Raw genomic sequence first — 19,781 nt, forward strand, 5'->3', positions numbered from 1 at the left:
AGGGTAATCAATTTTGCTTTACTATAAATAACATAACAGAAATAGTTACAAAAATCCAATGCATATCATAACTAAGTTTAGAGAAAATTAAAATTATAAAAAGAAGATTGAGGAAAAAGTAGCCCATCCTTTCAAGCCAAACTGGTCAAGCTGCCAATAACCCTATGCATCTAACTTGTGTATTAAGTTGAATATCACTGCAATGAGAACAGTCTGTGCAACATCACTTTTTTGTGTTATTTTTTATAAAAAATCAGTGAAGAGTGAAATATTTTGACCATGGGGGAAAAGCACCACTAAAAGCTTTTGGACAACTACAGCCAAAGATTTACCCTCCCATGACCTCCCGTCTTTAACGCAGCAGAAGCAGAAGCCAGAGATACTAAAGAGTGCCTTTTTAACACAGAGGGTCTAAAGGGATATGAAATAAAGAAGCAGGGAGCAGAAATAAGACTGTATGCGATTAGGGCAATAAGGGCTGTAAATCCCAGGAGGTGTTCCAAGCGACATTGGCTGTACAAACACTCGGACCAAAAAGCAATGGACAGATGAATTTAAAAAGGCAGAGAAGACTCAACCAACAGCATGGGGGGTACATGTCATGCCTTGATAAAATGGAAATAAAGTGGCTCTGGTTTCCTCACCATGTTTGGAAAGATTTATTTCGATGAAAGGATGAACAAGGATATTCTTTCCGTTTCATAATTGAGTGTTAAGGCACAACAAACCATGTCTGGTTTACTCATCAGGGAGGAAAAATTAGTCAAAAGAATAAACGGGAACAAACAGCAAAATGGAAAAAAAGATCCATTAAAATATATATTTGATATTTAAAGTTCAGCACAAAAATATTTAGATACATGTTCTAACTTTACTTTTTTTTCTTTCGGACTGGAACCATTTTAACGTTTTGAACCAGCCATGGTCCTGACTCGGATCTTATGGAGAATCAGAGACTAAGGATTATGGTGATAGGAAGGAGACCTTCCAGCCTTAAAGACATGGAGGTCCCTAAAGCAAACTGATGAATAACAGTCATACTTATAGCTGTGTAGTTAAGTCTGTGTTTCGAGACAGAACCTTTTATTGGACAAACATAACAGGAATTGTAACATATAAACACCCTCCCCAAAATTCAACTGACCAAATTCATGTGTGCCTGTTGAACGCCGGCTAAATCTGCATCCATCTTGACTTTTAAAAGTCTTTGGATCATCTCACGATACCTCTTGACATCCACCAGAGGGCTCAGGCTCAACCTGCTCCTCTCCACGTTCTGCTGCCACACCTCCCATGTACACCCAACAAGCTCCTGTGCAGAACCAGTCTCAGGGATTCCCCCGTGTCCAGTGTGTGCCTCATTTCTCTCCTCTTCAGCTTTCCCACACAGAAGTGAGGATATGCCCTCTCTGAGTGACAGCACCTCTTTTTCTAGAGTGGAAGCAAATTCTTGAGCTGTACTTTGACTCCTTGTGTAGTTGACAGGTCGGATGAAGCAGGATTCAGGGAGGAATGTCAGCATGGAGTCTAAGAACTGGAGCATTTGTAATTGGCTGCAAGGGAAAAGTAGAACAACATTTTGTAAGTTAAAATACAATCAACGCTAAAACAGAGTTTTTAAAATATACTTAGTCCTTTAATTATTTTTTTCCCCCCCATTTGTCAAAGACACCTTAATATCTATTAGCTGGATTTGTAATTTTAACAGCCCAGCTTGCCAGAGCACCAAAGTCTCTTTGATATTCGAGGGAATATCTCAGATGTACACCTTAGCCAACTTCAAAGGGTTGTCATCTTGGAACATGTTTATGGAAATTTAGCAAAGCAAAGCTTTCATCTCTATGCATTCACTAACACTGCATAATTTAATACTACATGTAGTCATATTGCAGTTGACAAGAAAATATTCTAAATCACTACTCTGGATATGAAATGGCTTTAAATCACATTATTAGGATTTTTGTAACTTAAACCATGCAAACCAATAAATATTGGTATCTTTATCCGCTATGTTTCACTGGATTTTATATGATAGACACAAAGTAACTTTAAAAAAAATGAGGTGAAAGCAAAATGTGCAATTTTCAATTCAAAACAAGAGTCCTCCTGCAGGTAACTTGATATCAGTGAAAACCCTTAGAGGTTTGTTAGAGATAACAAAAGAACAAAAATATAAAGATGAAGAGACACACCAGTCTGGTCAAGATTAATGTTCTGGGATGGTTGAACAAAGTTTATGTTATGAAACGATATCCAAAGCTTGGAAAGACAAAGGCACAACTGAAAACAGAAAACTTAAGACATGCCAATCCATGTAATCACTGTAACTCTAGAGGAGCAGCAGAAACCAACAGCTCAGGTAGGAGGATCAGTCAACAGAACAAATACTTGGACCCGTAAACTTGGCCCTGACAATGAATGGAAAATTAGAAACTCATAAAATATTTCCCAGAAACTATTTTAGGGAAAGGGCAGACCTACAGAACAATACACTCTGGACTGGAGGGATTAAAACTGTAATTTTTCTACCAACATGACAAATCCTATCTGTGTCAAAAACAGATTGCATCCCATTGAAGACACCGACCTGATGGCATCATAATATTGGTTGACTGTGTGAATGCTTTTCAGCACCAGGGAAGAGTTTATTATAAGATGGATTGAGATACAGTGGGGCAAAAAAGTATTTAGTCAGCCACCAATAGTGCAAGTTCTCACACTCAAAAAGATGAGAGAGGCCGGTAATTTTCATCATAGATATACCTCAACTATGAGAGACAAAATGAGAAAAAAAAATCCAGAAAATCACATTGTCTGATTTTTAAAGAATTTATTTGCAAAATATGGTGGAAAATAAGTATTTGGTCAGTTACAAACAAGCAAGATTCCTGGCTCTCACAGACCTGTAACTTTTTCTGTAAGAGGCTCCTCTGTCCTCCACTCGTTACCTTCATTAATGGCACCTGTTTGAACCTGTTATCAGTAAAAAAGACACCTGTCCACAACCTCAACAGTCACACTCTAAACTCCACCATGGCCATTTTGTCTCTCATAGTTGAGGTATATCTATGATGAAAATTACTGGCCTCTCTCATCTTTTTGAGTTGGAGAACTTGCACTATTGGTGGCTGACTAAATACTTTTTTGCCCCACTCTAATTACAGGACCATCCAAGAAGAAAACATTTTTAACTGCTAAAGCTTTGCATAAAAGATTAGCAGGACAATCCTTTAGATAATGGTTTAAATCAAAGCATATTTGTATTAAAATGGCTCCAAACCTACATCCAACTGAAAGGCCTTACCATAGTTTTAGAATTTAAGTTATTTTGCGAATGAACTGAAAAAAAGTCTCTCGATGTGCAAAGCTCGTACAGATATACAGGATTCAGCTGTAATTCTTTCAAAAGGTTGAACTGCAAAAAAAGGCGTATAAAATCACATTCAGTTCCACACCAACTTCAGCTAGAAGTTTAGCCCATAACATCTCAGTAAATTACTTTTATGCCTGGATTTGACAAACTATATATAAAAATTGGAAAGAATACTTTTCAAGAAATTGTGTGTTAGTCAGAGGGCAGCACTGCTGCTAACCTAATGGTATCAATCAGTGGAAATGGTTTACCTGGAGTGGATGGACAAATCCCCTTGGAAAGGGTTCATCTGGTACCAGCGGAGCAGCATTGGAACAGAAGGCCCTGGAGAATCTAAAAGTAGATACTCGGGGCTTACTTCTATCTTTTTAAAGTTCTCTCTCCTCCGAATCCAGCCATCTATGTCACCCAAACTATAATCTGGAGAGTCTATATGCAAGACCCAGTGATCCAGCACTGTCAAAAGACTCAAAAGGTCTTCTCTAACCTCATCTATAAAGAGAAAATGAAAGAATAAAATGAGACACAATACAAGTTTATAGAATGATTTTCAAGTATATCTGATTTTACCTGCTTTGATTTGAGGGTTTTGTAGCAGAGGCTTCAGGCAAAGATCATGGATATCTACAGAAATGTCGCCACAATGCAGTACAGCTGTTGTCGGGTTGCTCCCGGGGAAAAGAGCCTCTCCTTTCTTGTAATGAAGCATGGCATGGCACTTGACACTGCCAGAGGTCAGCAGAGGTGTCAGCTTGGTTGCTGCAGTCACAGCCAGTCTACACACATTCAGATCATTGCTGGCGAGGTGCTGCTTGCTCCTTTTGGCTGCAGGCTCTAAGAATATGTTGCTAGACGATGAGGAGGAGAGAGTTGGTGTTGAGGGGCTGAGCGCAGGCAGCCAGAACACTTGGCTACGGGTCTGGATTACCGCAGGCATCAGGCTCTGGCCCGGCTCTGTCAGGAGGGATAAGCTCACACCGCTTGCCAGACTGGAACAAAAATAACACCATCATGAACAATCAGATATGACACAGATAGCATGTGATCAAACTGGGAATTAAACACAAAACTAGTGTGTGTGTGTTTGTGAAAACAGGGCAGCTGGTGTACTGATTAAACACCAACAAGCTGGTGAAGTTACATCAGCTGGAAAAACTAGCGATGAAAACAAAAGTGCTTGAGCGCCGGAGGCAGTATTGTCATGGGGAGCTTTTCTCCATGTGTTCTCAACACAACATGGCAATGTGGAAGAGGGAATCAGATTATCAACCTGCATCTGATGGGATGTCTAGAAAACATTAAACCCAGGGAAATACACTCTGACTACAGGTGTTTCTAAACAATTTAGAATACCATTGAAAAGTATTATCTTAGAAAATATTACTGCACCATAATGCTATTGTACAGTATTAGTAGCAAAGTATAAAAGAGTAATGGTATAATATATCCTTTTTCTTAATTCATTACTCACAGAGCTATATATTTGAACAGTTTACTTTGGTTCATTTTGAGAATTACTGCAAATGACTAATGAAAATGCAAAATTGGGTATATTTGAAATATCACACATGTTCAACAGTTACAAGGAAATATATTTGATAAAAATAAATCAACAAAGATTGTTGTGGAGTTTGATGGAGGTCCCCTAGGTGTTCATCCAGAGGCCCTGAGATCCACAGACCCAACAAAACATGGCCTACAACTCATGCTATTAAGCTATTCCTGAACCACTGACCGAGTCAGGAGCATCAAATCCTGGCTCAGGTGGAAAACGGACTGGACTATTCGCCTGTGATTAAATGCTCTCATTAGATCTCCTAAATAGATATTTTTTTTACCTTGATCTCTTCTTCATTGTTGAATCATGAGCACTAACTACCGGTAATTAGACATCCAATACCTCAATCTGATATCGGCTCTGATATTGACTAAAGACCTGGATTGGAGATTGGTGATTTGATATGGGATATCAGGGAACCTAATCCAGTGCACTATACATGAAACTGTTATTTACTTCTTCTTATTGTTAATAAATAATATAAAGTACATATATCTGTGTTAATTTACCTTTTTCTTCACTAATATGGTGAAATTTGTTAGGATAATTATCATCGTAGATGTTTGAGTTTATTACACTTTGGTATTGGCTGTCTGTTGCATGTCAGAACTGAGGTTTTCCACAAAACTTAATCTAATTAGGACAGTTCCTCTGTCTGGACATACAGATATAATCTTCATTCTGTATGTGGTAAAGATTTGGAAATGGAATGAGAGCGGTGTCTTCAGCTAAGAACAAAGTGTAATATTTTGATAAGGCTGGAGCCATGGATGTCTAATATCTGCTAACGTGTATGATGTGAAAAATGATGATGTTTCATTTAGTCTTTAGGATCGCATTAGAGTCTGATTAAGAACAGGATGAATCAAACTTCGAGCTGGAACTGTACAAAGCGATACCATTTCTTACGCATATGGGCAAGATACCCTCAGGAGCTCAGCAGATTAACTAGGTCAAATTTTTTATAAATAAGGCTGGAGAGTTAAAAACAAGTCCAGTGTGACCTGATCCTGGGTTTTCAGCCTCCAGTTTTTATCCATTTTTATTTTTATCTGTGTATATAATGCCGTTTAGAAACTGCCTAGGCACACGCTGATTAATTTGCATCCCTAATCATTACTAACACTTATCTTTTCACTATTCATCTGGTCCTCACTTTCTTTGCATGACTTACTAAATTCTACTAATTTTCATGAATGAAATGATTCATTATTGACTAATTGATGAACTGTTTGATTGCCTTTCCTGGTAATAAACCTGAGAGGTCATTTACTTTTGCCCCGTTCATAGATAGTGAAAATGAGGTTGTCAGTGGGCAGGCATGATAATTCGGAGGCCAAGTTCAGGAGAATAGGCAGGTTGTTTCGCTTTAATTTTTTTTGGTTTTTGTAACAATCCTTAAATGGTAATTTTTTTTCTTCCAGGACAGGCTGGAAAAGTCTCTTACTTCACTGTATTTTGTTTAAGGTGTGCATTAACCCTTATTTTCCCAGCAGGTGCAGAATTACTGGCAAATGAAATGAACTGATTTGCTGAGAGCAGCCAGAGACAGAGGGGTTCAGATGGTTGAAACCCTTTTGATAAGAGGATTTGAATAGAATCTGACTGACTTGGTTAGTAACTGGACTGGATCTGAATACTTGATTAGGAAATCAGAGAGATGTAGTAAAAACGCAGCATGCCAAAAGCATATGCTCAGCCCAGGTATCGGTATCTGATTGAATCATAAAGAACTGGACCGGTGCATCTCTAATACTAACTTTAACGGATTTAATAAAAACTCACAGGGCTCCTGTGACCTCCTGGATGAAAATGGCATCTTCTCTTAAAATTTCTTTTAAGAACAGATGCAATTGGGACCTTATGTGTTACTTTTTATTTTTAAAACAAAATAAATTTGAAAACAGTGTTTTGTATTTTTACTTCAGTGTGACATAGAGGCAAAATTAGAATAGATCTGCGAAGGGAAAAAGCACTTTTTCAGGGCAATGTAAGATTTTTTTAAATATTTTTGAATCTAACTAATAAAACAAATTCATATTCTCAAAAAAAATTATACATTATGAATTTCAGTAGTTTTATCATAGTTTTGTAAAAATTATAACACTTTAAGTCAGACAGTAGTGCTTTGTGAATGTATGCTTTTCAGACTACAAAACAAAATACATGATATATCTAATATGCATGATGATGAAAAAATAAATATATATATATATTTACATGTCCCTTTCAGCATTTAGAATCAATCCAACAACCAGTTGGTCATCAGCGATGCGGTGCCAGAGCTTGTCAATTTTGGATTTGGGGGTCGGCGCTGGTGTTTCATGCATCCTGTCATCAAGGGTCTTATCGTTGGACTCCTCCTCATCACTGTCCCAAAGGGCAACAAGCCCTTCCTGGAAAGAGAGCACAGAGACCATAATCAGCAATGACAAATGTGCTTTGCCACTGGCAGCAGCAGCAATTTATGTCAAACATTTCAATTTGCTTTTCAGGCTCAATCCCAACAGATGCTTCTATCTAAAATTAAAGAGTACTGCTGCAAGACTTTTTGGCTGACACAAAGCTAGATGCTTCTATACAGTGTTTAATTAGCTTATATTTCATAATGATTAATATTGATGGGTACATACTGGAAACGCTACGTGATTAAAGCCTTGAATATGCCAGTGTAGTAAAGCTTATTATTACATTCTATAGACGACTACAATCAGCTGTTTCAGAAATTTAAAATCCACAATCCACGCTTTCATTAGCTGTTTAAAAAGAAGAAAACATAATCTGGGAAAATCCATTCAGCTGACTAGCATGATTTAAAAACTTCATTCTACTTTCAAACTAACATGGTCATATTAAAGCATTTTGGTAGGACATTACATTTAGGTTTTTTTTTTTCCTGTCCTCTTTTGCCGCTATAGCTCTGGGAATAGATGTTCCAGACTTAGAATGATAGCTGAACAGATTTGCTCTCAAAAGCAGACCATTATGATTGTTGCCATAAGGTTCCATTTGATACTCTTACATGAAACTTTATTGAAAACTATTTAGGGAGTAAAATTGAATACAACGGACAAAGAGATGGAAAGAGGTGAGAAAGAAAGAGGGGATAAGAACTAAGGGAAGACAGAAAGAGAGACAGAAAAGAGTGCATGAAAAGAGTGAAAATAAAAAAAAAACAGCAAAAATAGACAACACAGAAGATATGCAATAACTCCCTGAAGTCTGGTTTTACACCTGTAGGAGATGAGAGGGAAAGAAAACAGAGAACATGACTGCAAAAAGAGGACAACAGACAACCAAGATAAAAATAAAAAAAGAACCAAGAGCAGCAGGTATCCCTTAGATATCCATATGTATGGAAGGCAAAACCTATGTTGATTACAAATATTATTCCGGGAGGTATATATCTGTAGCTGCAGCTCCGTAAACACCTGGAACCAAACTCTCGTGGTAAGAATGCATGGACATATTGTATAAAGGATTTACAAAGCTACTTAAGAAGGAAAATATGCTTAATAGCAGGTGTGGGTGGCCCTAGAGTAGTCCTACATGGCCCAGCACTGACAAAGTGGCAATTAAGCAGATACATTTGTAAAAATTTGTGGTAATGTGTGAAAAATATTCCCACATTACCACTAAGTTTAGAAATGTACAGCAAATAAAGTATTAAAGATGCCACTGTGTCATTTACCTTTTTCTTGGGTAAACATATTTCTAGAGGTGCATTCGCCTTATCAGTGCAAATTAATATCAGCTGGTTCAATCCCAAATGATGCCCTATAAAAAGGTGTCTCTAATATCACACAAGAAACAACAAATGTAGGTACAAGTAAAGAGCTTTCTCAAGACCTTAACCTTTTCGTCGCAAATGATGATGGCATTGGTTACAGAAGGATTTCTGAACTTCTGTATGGTCTAGTGAGACTTTCACTATCTGACCCAGCCGGAGTTAAAAGGAAATCGGGTTGGTTGTTGGGCAACAACCCAAGAACCAGACATGTTTAAAGCCTGCCCTGAACAAGAAACAGCGAAACATCATGGCAACAGTGGAGGGAGTTTAAGGACAAAGGAATAAAAATATGCTGAACAGGAAGAAAGCCCCCACTTCAAACATAAACACCTTTAATATCAACAGCTGAAATAATAATTCAGAGAAGGCAGCAACTTCAAATTTACTACAAATAAAAAGCTAATTGGCTGAAACCTGGAAACAATTGAATGCTTCAACAAAACAGCAAAAAAAGCTAAACGGGATGAAGCATATCTCTTCTAGGGCTGAAACAATTAATCGGATGAATCGTGATTAATCATTATTGAAATAATTGTCAACTAACTTAGTAATCGATTAATTGTTAACTGGAGTATAGAGACTCTAAAATGTGCCTTAAGCTGACAGAACAACCGACTTAGAGAAGTAATGATATCACAATTGTAAAAAGAAATTTGTAAATATTTTGCATTTAAAATAAAAATCTTTTTCTTCTGTGAACATGCTCTACCTAGCACTGCTCAAGAGAAAAAGGTTTATTTGCAATAGGTTTAATTTTGCAAAAATTCTTCTTTAAGGAACCCTTTGCTAAATAATCGACAGATTAATCGATTGGCAAAATAATCATTAGTTGCAGCCCTAATCTCTTCAATCTAAACCCTTTGCTCCTAAAGCTTGGAGAAGAACCAATTAAATGACGAGTGCTCAAATATCCAGCCTTAAATTCTGCTTAATGTGCAGTTTAGTTTTGCCATTAAATTAAGGGGAAAAATGTGTTACTTAAATGTTTGAAATATGGTTCTGTAAAGCTATGATGCAGTTCATTCAAACTGAAGGGTTAAGTTAGCGCATAACTGGTTTCACCTCCGAAAAAGACTCCATGGAATCTAACTTTAAAATAATCAAACTGTCCCTTTAACCCAGCCCGTTGGACTACACTACATGGACTACATGTACTGTGACATTCTTGTTGAATGAAACTACACAGTGTTTGCCAGCCAGACTTATATTAATCTCTTTGTTTCAGTTAGACCGTTGAGTTTTTTATCATTTAACAGGAAGGACAAGTAGCATGGAGTACTTGTTCAGACAGGATTTAACTTCCCTTCAACTATCAGTTTCTCTGTAACCAACAGACATTTATCAGAGTAAATTGTATGAATATAAGTTTAAAAAAAAGAAGATGAAAAAAGACTGGGTTAAAATTTAAGAATAAATCAGTACCATTTCCTAATAAAAAGAACAAGAAATGTTCCCTTAAAATGTCAGCTCATCTTACCAACTTTGTCAGCTCGTACTGTACTATGGACATGACATGATTACACCCAAGGGTTTGGCTTAACTGATTGTTCAAGAACTAGGCTTCAAGGCACTGCGCCCCAAGAAGAAACACCCATCTCATAGGGAGGGGAAGCTGTCCAAAGACAATGTGCAGAATTTAAAAAAATATTTTTCTCCTGCCTGGAAAAATACACTGTGCTCATAACTGTATAACAACCTCACCACTTAGTTAAGCAGCATAAATGCAAATACAGAAAAAAAAAATCATAATTTTTTTATGTCATCCTTATAAATGATTTCAATCATGAAATTAGCTTTTCTTTTTATGTTAACAAAATAATAAACATAACTAAACCAGGGCTGCACAATAATCTAAATTTTATTTTTATTGTAATATTCTATGCAAAACCCACATGGTACCATACAAACTCATTATTGGGGATCACATAACTCATGTTTTTTAAAACATATTGCACATCCTTTAAAACTCTATTTCTTTTTCAGTGCCTGAAAATACTGACATAAAAAATTCCCAACTTTTTTTACCCATCAAATAAGAATCACATATGTAGATCAAGACTTATCAGCCTTACTTAAAAAGGTGCAGTCTCTTCTTAACTCCCTGTTAAGAACAGTGCCTCAGAGATGCAGATCTCTCTTGCATTTTTATTTTTATATACGTTAAGGAACAAATGGAGTGCTGATTACAAATTAAATATCCTTCAATCAAATCAAGAGGAAAATATATATTTTTAAAAACTTTATTCCTTGAATTGCATTCATTGTACAGAAATTTTCAGAGGTCAAAAGCAAAGTTGGCAAATGTGTTTTTATACTTATTTTCATGGAGAATCATAAAGATCATATGGATTTTTAAGAGTGAGCAAAGTAAATAGTAGCAGTGTGCGTAAAATGCCTTAACCTAGAGTTGTTTATCTTAAAACCTTTTACAGAGTATAATAATTCTCTGTAAATCTGTGCATGAAATAGATATAGCGTATGCTTAGACAGCTCATGTAGCACAGCCAGTCAGTTCTGAGGGTTAAACAGTACATGAACAGTACCTGCTCAGGTTGGCTTAGAAAGGTCTCCCTCCCTGAAAGTGTTGCAGTGAGGACTTGGATTGATTGCTGCAGAACTCTGTCCTTCACTCTCAGTTCACTTTCAAGCTCTTGAAGGACAATCAATCCACTCTAGATTAAAAACAACAATTGACAAGGAGCCGTCTTAACACAATATATAACAAAACATCATTAAAACTCACTTAAATTAACTTTTTTTTAACAGAGGAAACGCTTTCTAAATGTATGAAAAATTGTAGGGTACTCTGCTAGGATTTCATATGATAAACCACCACAAAGTAGCAGATAAGAAGAAGAGATAGGAACATTTTAAAACATTTTACCATTAAATTCTAAAGTAAAAAATAAGTTTTGTAAACATAAAAAAAAAAAACGTTTCTGTTAAATAATGTCAGAGTAATGCTTATATTGCAATATTATGAACCAAAAAAAATTGTTTTTGGGGTTTCTTTTGTATGAAGTTTGAACAACTCACCTGTAATCTGGATTCCAAAGCTCGAAGGGTGAGGAGTGAGCTTTCCTGAGGAGGCGAGCTTGTCTTCATGCCTTCAAAGCCTTGACCACACTAAAAAAAAAAGATTTTTATTTAACTTAGAATTATCTACCAGTCATCTTTGTTAATGCAAAGTTAACTAAGGTGGCCTTACAGAGTAAGAAATACCACAAAGGTCAGTCAGAAGGAAATTTTCTAGTGGCTCCTTTGCTAAGCTTTGGTTCTTGAAAAGCAGAAGCATCTGCTCAGTTCCGCACCCGAAGAAATCATCCACATGGACGGAGCCGACATCTGACCAACAGGAGGCTATCTGGAGAAAATTTGTGGTACAAAATGGGTTTAAAGATAATCCAGATAGTATAACTGCATCTCTAAAAAATAGTAACACCCCTTAAAGATGTTCAGTTTTTACCATTTTAAACCCACATACTTTTAGGAAGGTAATCAGGATGTATGTAATAGACAAACACAATGGGGGATTAAATGTAAAGAGCGAGGATTATTATACATAATCCTCTGTCTTTACTTATATAATCTGGAAAATCTAGATCTATTTTATAGATACCACCACATTGAACCTGTAGGAGGGGTGTGCATCATTTTACAAAACACAGTAAACTCCAGTTTATACCTACCTGGAATGTGTCCTTCCATACAGAACAAGCGTGGCCCTGCTTAAAGAATACAACAAAAAGACAGCCATTTCTCCCTGTGTTAACAATCTGAATGTCTTCAGCCTGCTCAAAGGGCAGTTCACAAGTTTCTTTAACTAAACCATTTTCAAAAAGCACAAGCTGCTGATGTGAAGTTGCTGCAATAACAACACATCTCAGCACATCATCCACCCTATCAGCTGTTAGAACCTGCATGCACTGTGTGATACAAATGTAGGGATGGGGCAAAATCGAAGAGCCCTCAAACACTTGTCCCTTTTCAAGAAAATAACCAAGTGTAGGGTATTGGTTAGTTAGGGGTGCTTCTGAAAGTCCAAGAGCAAAAATCTGTCCTTTATGGATGTGGATCTCTCCAAAAACACATTTTGACATTTGAATGGGGATCATTCTGACCCCCTTTGCATTGGGGGATGTATAAAACACGCTTTGATCGTGGCTCCACAGCACTGTGGGGCCCTGCAGGATGCGCACGTTTCCCTGCATTTGATAGGGAAGCTTGAACTCGATGCAGGGCTCCAGTCTGTCTAAACCGTTAAGTGAGAGCAGACTATACTGGAAGCTGCCCCCTTTTTCACTCTTCTTTGTCACCAAAACGAACGGAGTTTTAACCCTTCTCTGAACATCTACAGCACAGTTACACGTCACGATGTCCACATGAGCTGACAGTTTCCTGCTGATGGCTGCTGTCCCCTCTGTTGCCTTCAGGAACGCGTTGACTTCACGTGCAAAGGAGAAGCTGCGGAAGTTTAGCCAGTTTCTTTCGCTTCCATTGCAGGCTGGGTCTTGGTTGCAGGTAAATAGGATTATCTTTCCGCTGTGTGAGAGGCTGTGGGGATTTTGATTCAAATCTTCCGGGGAAAACGGCTCCATTATTAGACGCTTCTTGTCAGGTTTGTCGCGTTTAGGGGGTTGAGCTTATTACTTACATGACTTAGTGACTCCAAATAAAGATAGAAATATACGCCTAATGTATCTCTATTACCAATACAAAGACGCACATTTAACTTTTCGAGTCGTCTAGGGCTTGATATTCAACATTGACCTGTCAGCAATCAAACTATCGCGCCACACTTACGCTGAAGTTGGCCTTCGTATTGTAGGGTGAAACTTTTACTTTTGGTAAAGGAATATTACACATTTTCTTTCATTCTTAGATGATGAGTTTAGCATACCAAGAAAAAAAAAGATTAATGTGGATAGTTGATAGTTTTATTTTCACCGTTTCTGGCTTCTGCTACTCCTCCAGATTTGTGCAATTTAATAAATAATACATTTTAAGACGTGCAACTTAAGTTCCATGTTAATTGTTTGTTTGTTTTTAAATGTAGGATTCTTTTAAATCTAGTTAATATGATTTTTTTTCATAGAATTTTACGATTGCATAAGTCCTAGCATTACAGTTGTAACCTAAAGTTATTATTCGTCATATAGTCGAGATCCCAAGCTATGTGATGTTTTTTTATTTATTTAATGTTCATTCGAAAGCGAGCTTCGGCGTCACCCCGCTCACTTGAACTAAACTCTCCCAGTCGACCCAATTGCATTGTGGGTAATTATTTTCTAAACAACAGCAAAATATAACATAATTTTTTTACTATATCGTAGAATATACAGCTATATTTCATCATTCAATGGGAGCACTGGTTGTTTGGACAAAAAAAAAAAAACATTATCTACTCTTGTTCTCTTTTCATCACAGATAAACAAAACTGCCCCGGCTGGGAGGTGTGGCCACGAGCGGAGCCAACATGGCGGCGTCAGGATTCCGGTTTCTTACTTTTAGCTGTGATTCATTAGTGCAGCTAGTTTGCTAACTTAGCAGCCAGGGGGGAAAAAAGAAAACACAATAACAACGCGGAACTACGACAGAGCCGGGTGGACGGTTGAATATGGCAGATCATGATCCGCAGCAGGGAGAGCAGGTACTTGATGACCGTTAGAAATGTTTACTTTGCTGAAATCCAACCCCAATCTAAACCGAAGCAACTCTGTTTTTTTACAGGATCTTGAGAAGAAAATCGATGAGACCAGGCAAAGATTCAATAGCGAGTTACTTAAAGGTAACACGAAATATACAAGTTTTTGATCAACTGAAATGTATTTACTTCGTGGATATTAATTTCCCTTTATACGTTTTTTCCTCTTTTTACATGCGTAATTGTTTGCATATATTCAAAGATTCATTTCCCGTGGCAACAAGTTCTCAGTTATGCTTCAACAAGTGCTCCACTTAGCATTTAAATACGAGCCTAGATGGCTCATATTTTAGCTTTCTGTTGGGTCATTGATCCACCCATTGACAGTTTAGAGTTTTTAAAGCCACGTTTATTTGAAAGTGAAACCTGCTTCTACAGACCTGTCTGAATGTCACGTGATTCCGTTTTTTTGTGTGTTCTGTTTGCAGACTCAACAGATAAGTATGACTCCAGGGACGTGGAGAGGCTTGAGCAGGACGATGCTTTGGTAGAAGCCTACCTCACATGGAGGCAGTATGTGGTGGATGATGCCTTAAAGATGATAGATGATAGTCTGCTCTGGAGAAAAGAGTTAGGTGTAAATGGTAAGACTTTAGGATGCTTAGAACTGTTTACATTTTCAAAGGAATTAAATGTTTGACCCTTTTTTGTGTGTATATTGGTAGAATTTTAAATTCCTACTCTGTTCTAAAAGCTAAAAATTACTGGTAATTCATGTCCCTCAATTTACGACTGTCTTAAAAAAAAAAACCAGGGCCATAAACGAATAAAACTCCAAATGTGACTTGATATAAAAATAATTCAAGTGGATCAGTTCACTCAATACAATTTTCTTAAAAAGGCCCACATCTTATGTGTCATATGTTTGATCCATATATTGTTTAAACATTTTTCAACCCTATTTAAAGTGTTCTAATCCTTCTTTTGGACAGCGCATTCGGATAAACATTTTTAGCCTTATCAGGCTTCTCGGCCCATTTTGGTTTTCTTTGAGATTTCAGCTGGTTCCATTTTTTATTTATTTATTTTTTTTTTAAACAAGTAGATTAGATTGGTTTACTGATTTTCATGATTTAGCTGAACAGATTGAATTGGACAAGTGCTGTAAAAAAATTTTTTTCCTACAATCTGAATGTTACCAGAGTAAATTATGCAACAAAGCAATAATATATTCAGATTGTTTTATATATTTCAAGTGAAGTTAATTACTTAGTTATATAGGTTTGGAAAAAAAAAAAAAAATCCTTTGCAAAGTTTGGATGAACACCAGACTTTGCTCATGCTGGAAAAATACCAGAACAAAAATCCGATCTTTGGATTTATAACAAGTTAGTTACACCACATTGCCTAAGATAAACTGTTGGAACATGACATCAGGATAAAAAAAACAATTATCTGTAGTAATCATGTATGTTGTCTTTTTGGTTTCAACAGAGATTCAACTTTTAGGGGAAATCACAGACAGTTGTAATTGAGTCTGCATTGGATTCAATATTTGATCAATATGACTTTTTTTTGCTTAATAACACATTTTTCTAAGGATAATGACAACCCTTTTTATATGAAAAAAAACTTGACTTAAATCTGCAAATAATTAATATTAAATTACAGATCTGACATTGATAGTTCTCCAAGAAATCCTCAGCAGAAACATTTTTATGGGCCAAAATTGTTTGCACCAAAAATAACTTCAGCTTCAGTTTCATGTCTTCAAAGTATACAGACTTTAATAAATATAAATATAAAAACTTTTCAGTAAATAAAGCATACATATATTGGTGTTCACATGTTTATATACAGCCAGTTGATCTTTCTTTTTGTTTTGTACAGAAGTATTTGGGGGGAAAGGCGGGTTGTGGTGGGAGAAATCATGCTTGTCCCACTAAATACTAAAGTTCAATATCCAGCTTTACTAGAACTGTTGACATTGGCATATGTGTTTCAAGCTCCAAACACAAATCTGTGGTTGCCCTTGTGCTTATCTGAGGAAAACAGAGGGTCTTTGTGTGTTAAACAGCCATATCTCTATGCGTAAGTTACCACAGGGAACAATAGTCTCTGTTTCTCCTGATGATTTGAAAGACTTGTTATTTGCTGGCCTTTTAATCCAGTAAATTCTATTTTTCCCTGGCTTGTTTTAGGAAATGTGATTTATATGAGTCATTAGTGCCTCGGGCGAGGGGGAACCTGCAAAAAAAAAAAACTTGTGTGCTTTAAAATATAGACTTTTAGAAACCATAAAGCAGGTTAACATGATCCAGATTACCTTCAATGTTTGCATGTCGTGTTATCTGTAGCTTTATCTCTTAATTTCATTAACGTATGTAATTTGTTTGTTGTTGACTGTAGATATTACTGAGAGCACCATTCCCAGGTGGATGTTTGAGTCCGGTGCCGTCTACCTCCATGGCTACGACAAAGAAGGCAACAAGCTCTGTATGCACCCCTCCTCATTTAGCTCCACCCACGCGCACACTGACATTTAATGGGAGACTCTTAAAGCATGGGATGATTACATATATTCACTGGGTTTTTTGTGTAAAAGTACCTCAGAAACTTTGTGAAATTTAGTAAAAAGCATTAAAATATCAAATTAATGTTTTTTATATAAATAGCAGTTACTCATATTGTTGGTAAAACAATTTAAAACTATTTAAGCTATTATAACCATGTTATATCTTAGTTTTAACAATTGTTACTTTCATATGTAGAATTCAGCAGAAACATGGAGCACGTGTTGTGGTAGTTTTCAAGTAAACATTCATAATGCCAGAAATTGTTGCTTAGTGCTCCTATAGAGTATAATAGATCTGCCTTATTAGGACTGATTCAATTCAAATTCATAAATACTTTATTAATCTCAAAGGGAAAATATATATATATATTTTTTTTTTCTTTTTTTCAGTTTGTACGACACTAGTGGCTAATTTTTTGGACAGTAGGCTAACAAGAATGGGGATATTAGAGAGGGGAAAGAGATACGGCAAAGGACCACAGGCCGGATTCGAACCCAGGTCGGCCGTGTCAGAGACTAAGGCCTCTGTTCATGGGTTGTGCACATCAACCACTGCGCCACCTGCATTCCCATCCCAAAGGGAAATTAAATATTACAGTTACTCATACGTAGTTTCTGTAAATGTGTTTTAGTTCGATGGCTGCTGCTTCACTTTCTACACCATGATTGTAGAAATTTTACTTTGGCTTAACCGTCTTTCCTTCTTGTAAGCAAGAAAAATTTTTCTGCAGGCTTTTCTGTTTTTTGCTTCTCCCAGCAACAGGTTGGGGAGGGGCAACTTTGCTTTGCTCTATGTGTTATACAGCCAAGGAGAACTTTGATCCTTGTACCTATTTCATCCCACTAAAACTTATCAAAGTCACTGGAGTGCTGTGTTTAAGTTTTGAAACAGCCTCTTTTTAAAATCTTTAGGTACACTGATGCCAGCTAACACATGTCTGGTATACGTGTAGCTCAGCTGTTTCATTTCCATTAAAGAAATAGGTGGACATTTCTAAGTTATTTTGTGAAGTAAAGCAGAATCTGTTCTTCTCTTTTAAAGTCTGGTTTAAGGTGAAGCTGCATTTTAAAGATGCAAAGACGGCTGTGGACAAGAAGAAGTACATCGCCTTCTGGTTGGAGCGCTATGCGAAGAAGGAACCTGGGATGCCTCTCACTGTCGTGTTCGACATGACAGACTCTGGCATTGGCAATATTGTAAGTCCATTTTCTTTGTACTTCATAAGACTTAGACTGCTTTTATTGTAATTTTGTATGCATAGAGTGTATAAAAACAAAATTTCTTTAGTACAGCTTATCAGACAGTAAATGAATATTGCCATTCCTTAAAGGGCAGCAGTGCTCAAGTGTAAACAGTGTAGGGGGAAAAAACATGGCGCAAAAAATGCATTGATATGGAAGAGCATTGGTATGTATATATAGGGAATATTGAAGTTTATTATGATAAGAGGGAGTGCCTGCAATCATATCCTCATTCATCCTGGTGTTTAAGACAAGACCCTCCAGGAGGTCCAGCTCTTCAGTGGTTCTCTTTGGACATTTAATCCTTTCACTCGCTTTTTCATGGATGTTTTCCTCTTGAGGAAGCTCTCAGTCAGTGATGCTCTGCCAGTGAAAGGCCTGTTAAATTTGCAATTAATTGACAAGTAAATGCAGAAAGAATGAACATCTGTAGAGCTCAAATATGAAACGCCTTGTTTTGATGATCCTTTTGGAAAGACATCGTTGGAGGGCTTAGCAGCAGTGAGTCCGGTGGGAAAGAGTGAGGATTCTAACCATTTATGCTGCCCTGCCACGGCCCACAGATCCTATCTGTCAGCCTGTGTAATCAGGCCAGTTAAAATAACCAGTAGAGCAAAACCCCTTCCCCTCCACCCTTATGATTCATCAAGCGTTTCAACTAATCAGAGTCGGTAAAACTTTATAAAGATGGAAATAAAATCTTCTCAAAACATAATATATTTAGATAAACTGCACTTTTTGTAATAGTGTTAGAAATTAACTGAGTTGGGAAGATTTCAAACAAGCTAGCAGTGAATTTGGCTAGTTTCAGATCGAGAGGCGATCAAAGGAGAGCAAACATTTCAGCTTTTTTTTTATTGTCATTACACTGTCACAAGTATAAATCAACGAAATTCACTCTCTGCATTTAACCCATCCCCTTGGGGATTCTAAACGCAATGCCTTAACCACCACGCCACACTCCCCAAACATTCTGCTTTTCACACTTTATACTTGAAGTCTTTTAAGGTTGTTTCATTTATGAATCTTTTTTTGTTTGTTTTAGGACATGGACTTTGTAAAGTATGTCATTAATTGCTTCAAAGTGTACTATCCAAAGTTTTTATGTAAGTAACATCACCCTTAAAGATAAATTGCAGCTATGTGTCATAGATGCTGTATTTCAGTCATTACTAGTGATCTTACAGATGCTTATGAGTCCAATGTGCTATCAGAAAGCCATATTCTCACCGAGGAACATTTTCTTATTTCAGCCAAAATGATCATTGTGGATATGCCTTGGATCATGAACGGTGAGGATGAGTCGGCCTTACCGTGATCGATAATAGAGGTTCTGTGACTTTAAAAATACAAGCTTACATCTTGTCTCCTTGTTGCAGCTGCGTGGAAAATTGTGAAGTCCTGGTTGGGTCCCGAAGCCATCGCTAAGCTCAAGTTTGCTTCCAAAGCTGAGGTCCAGACGTTTATAGGTCCAGAGTACCTTCCGTCCCACCTGGGTGGAACGGTATGCTCTTATCTTTTTCCTGATAGATTTCTTTTAGAAAATACATGTTAGAATTGACTATTTTAAAGAAACCAAATCTTACAGTTTTTCTTGCC

The 19,781-nt window shown here is 37.0% G+C and overlaps 2 protein-coding genes across 2 annotated transcripts in view; one reads left to right on the forward strand and one right to left on the reverse strand.

Annotated features, from left to right (window-relative positions):
- On the reverse strand, nt 1-13,538 carry fancb (FA complementation group B). Its single transcript, XM_038293416.1, has 8 exons — nt 12,411-13,538; nt 11,930-12,085; nt 11,758-11,847; nt 11,265-11,393; nt 7,152-7,327; nt 3,944-4,362; nt 3,625-3,865; nt 1-1,553 (listed from the first exon to the last, which is right to left on the reverse strand). The coding sequence occupies exons 1-8, from the start codon at nt 13,317-13,319 to the stop codon at nt 1,136-1,138; spliced, it is 2,538 nt and encodes an 845-aa protein (XP_038149344.1). The 5' UTR covers nt 13,320-13,538; the 3' UTR covers nt 1-1,135.
- mospd2 (motile sperm domain containing 2) overlaps nt 12,979-19,781 on the forward strand; it is a 25,394-nt gene continuing 18,591 nt past the window's right edge. Inside the window, exons 1-9 of the mRNA XM_038293417.1 lie at nt 12,979-13,242; nt 14,149-14,371; nt 14,452-14,509; nt 14,854-15,009; nt 16,775-16,861; nt 17,983-18,137; nt 19,228-19,288; nt 19,436-19,474; nt 19,562-19,686. Coding sequence (XP_038149345.1) covers nt 14,339-14,371; nt 14,452-14,509; nt 14,854-15,009; nt 16,775-16,861; nt 17,983-18,137; nt 19,228-19,288; nt 19,436-19,474; nt 19,562-19,686 — 714 coding nt within the window. The 5' untranslated portion in view covers nt 12,979-13,242; nt 14,149-14,338. The remainder of the gene's footprint in view (nt 13,243-14,148; nt 14,372-14,451; nt 14,510-14,853; nt 15,010-16,774; nt 16,862-17,982; nt 18,138-19,227; nt 19,289-19,435; nt 19,475-19,561; nt 19,687-19,781) is intronic.

Source organism: Cyprinodon tularosa, unplaced genomic scaffold (assembly GCF_016077235.1).
Source record: "Cyprinodon tularosa strain WSP-4 unplaced genomic scaffold, ASM1607723v1 ctg326, whole genome shotgun sequence".
Classification (NCBI taxonomy): Eukaryota; Metazoa; Chordata; class Actinopteri; order Cyprinodontiformes; family Cyprinodontidae; genus Cyprinodon; species Cyprinodon tularosa.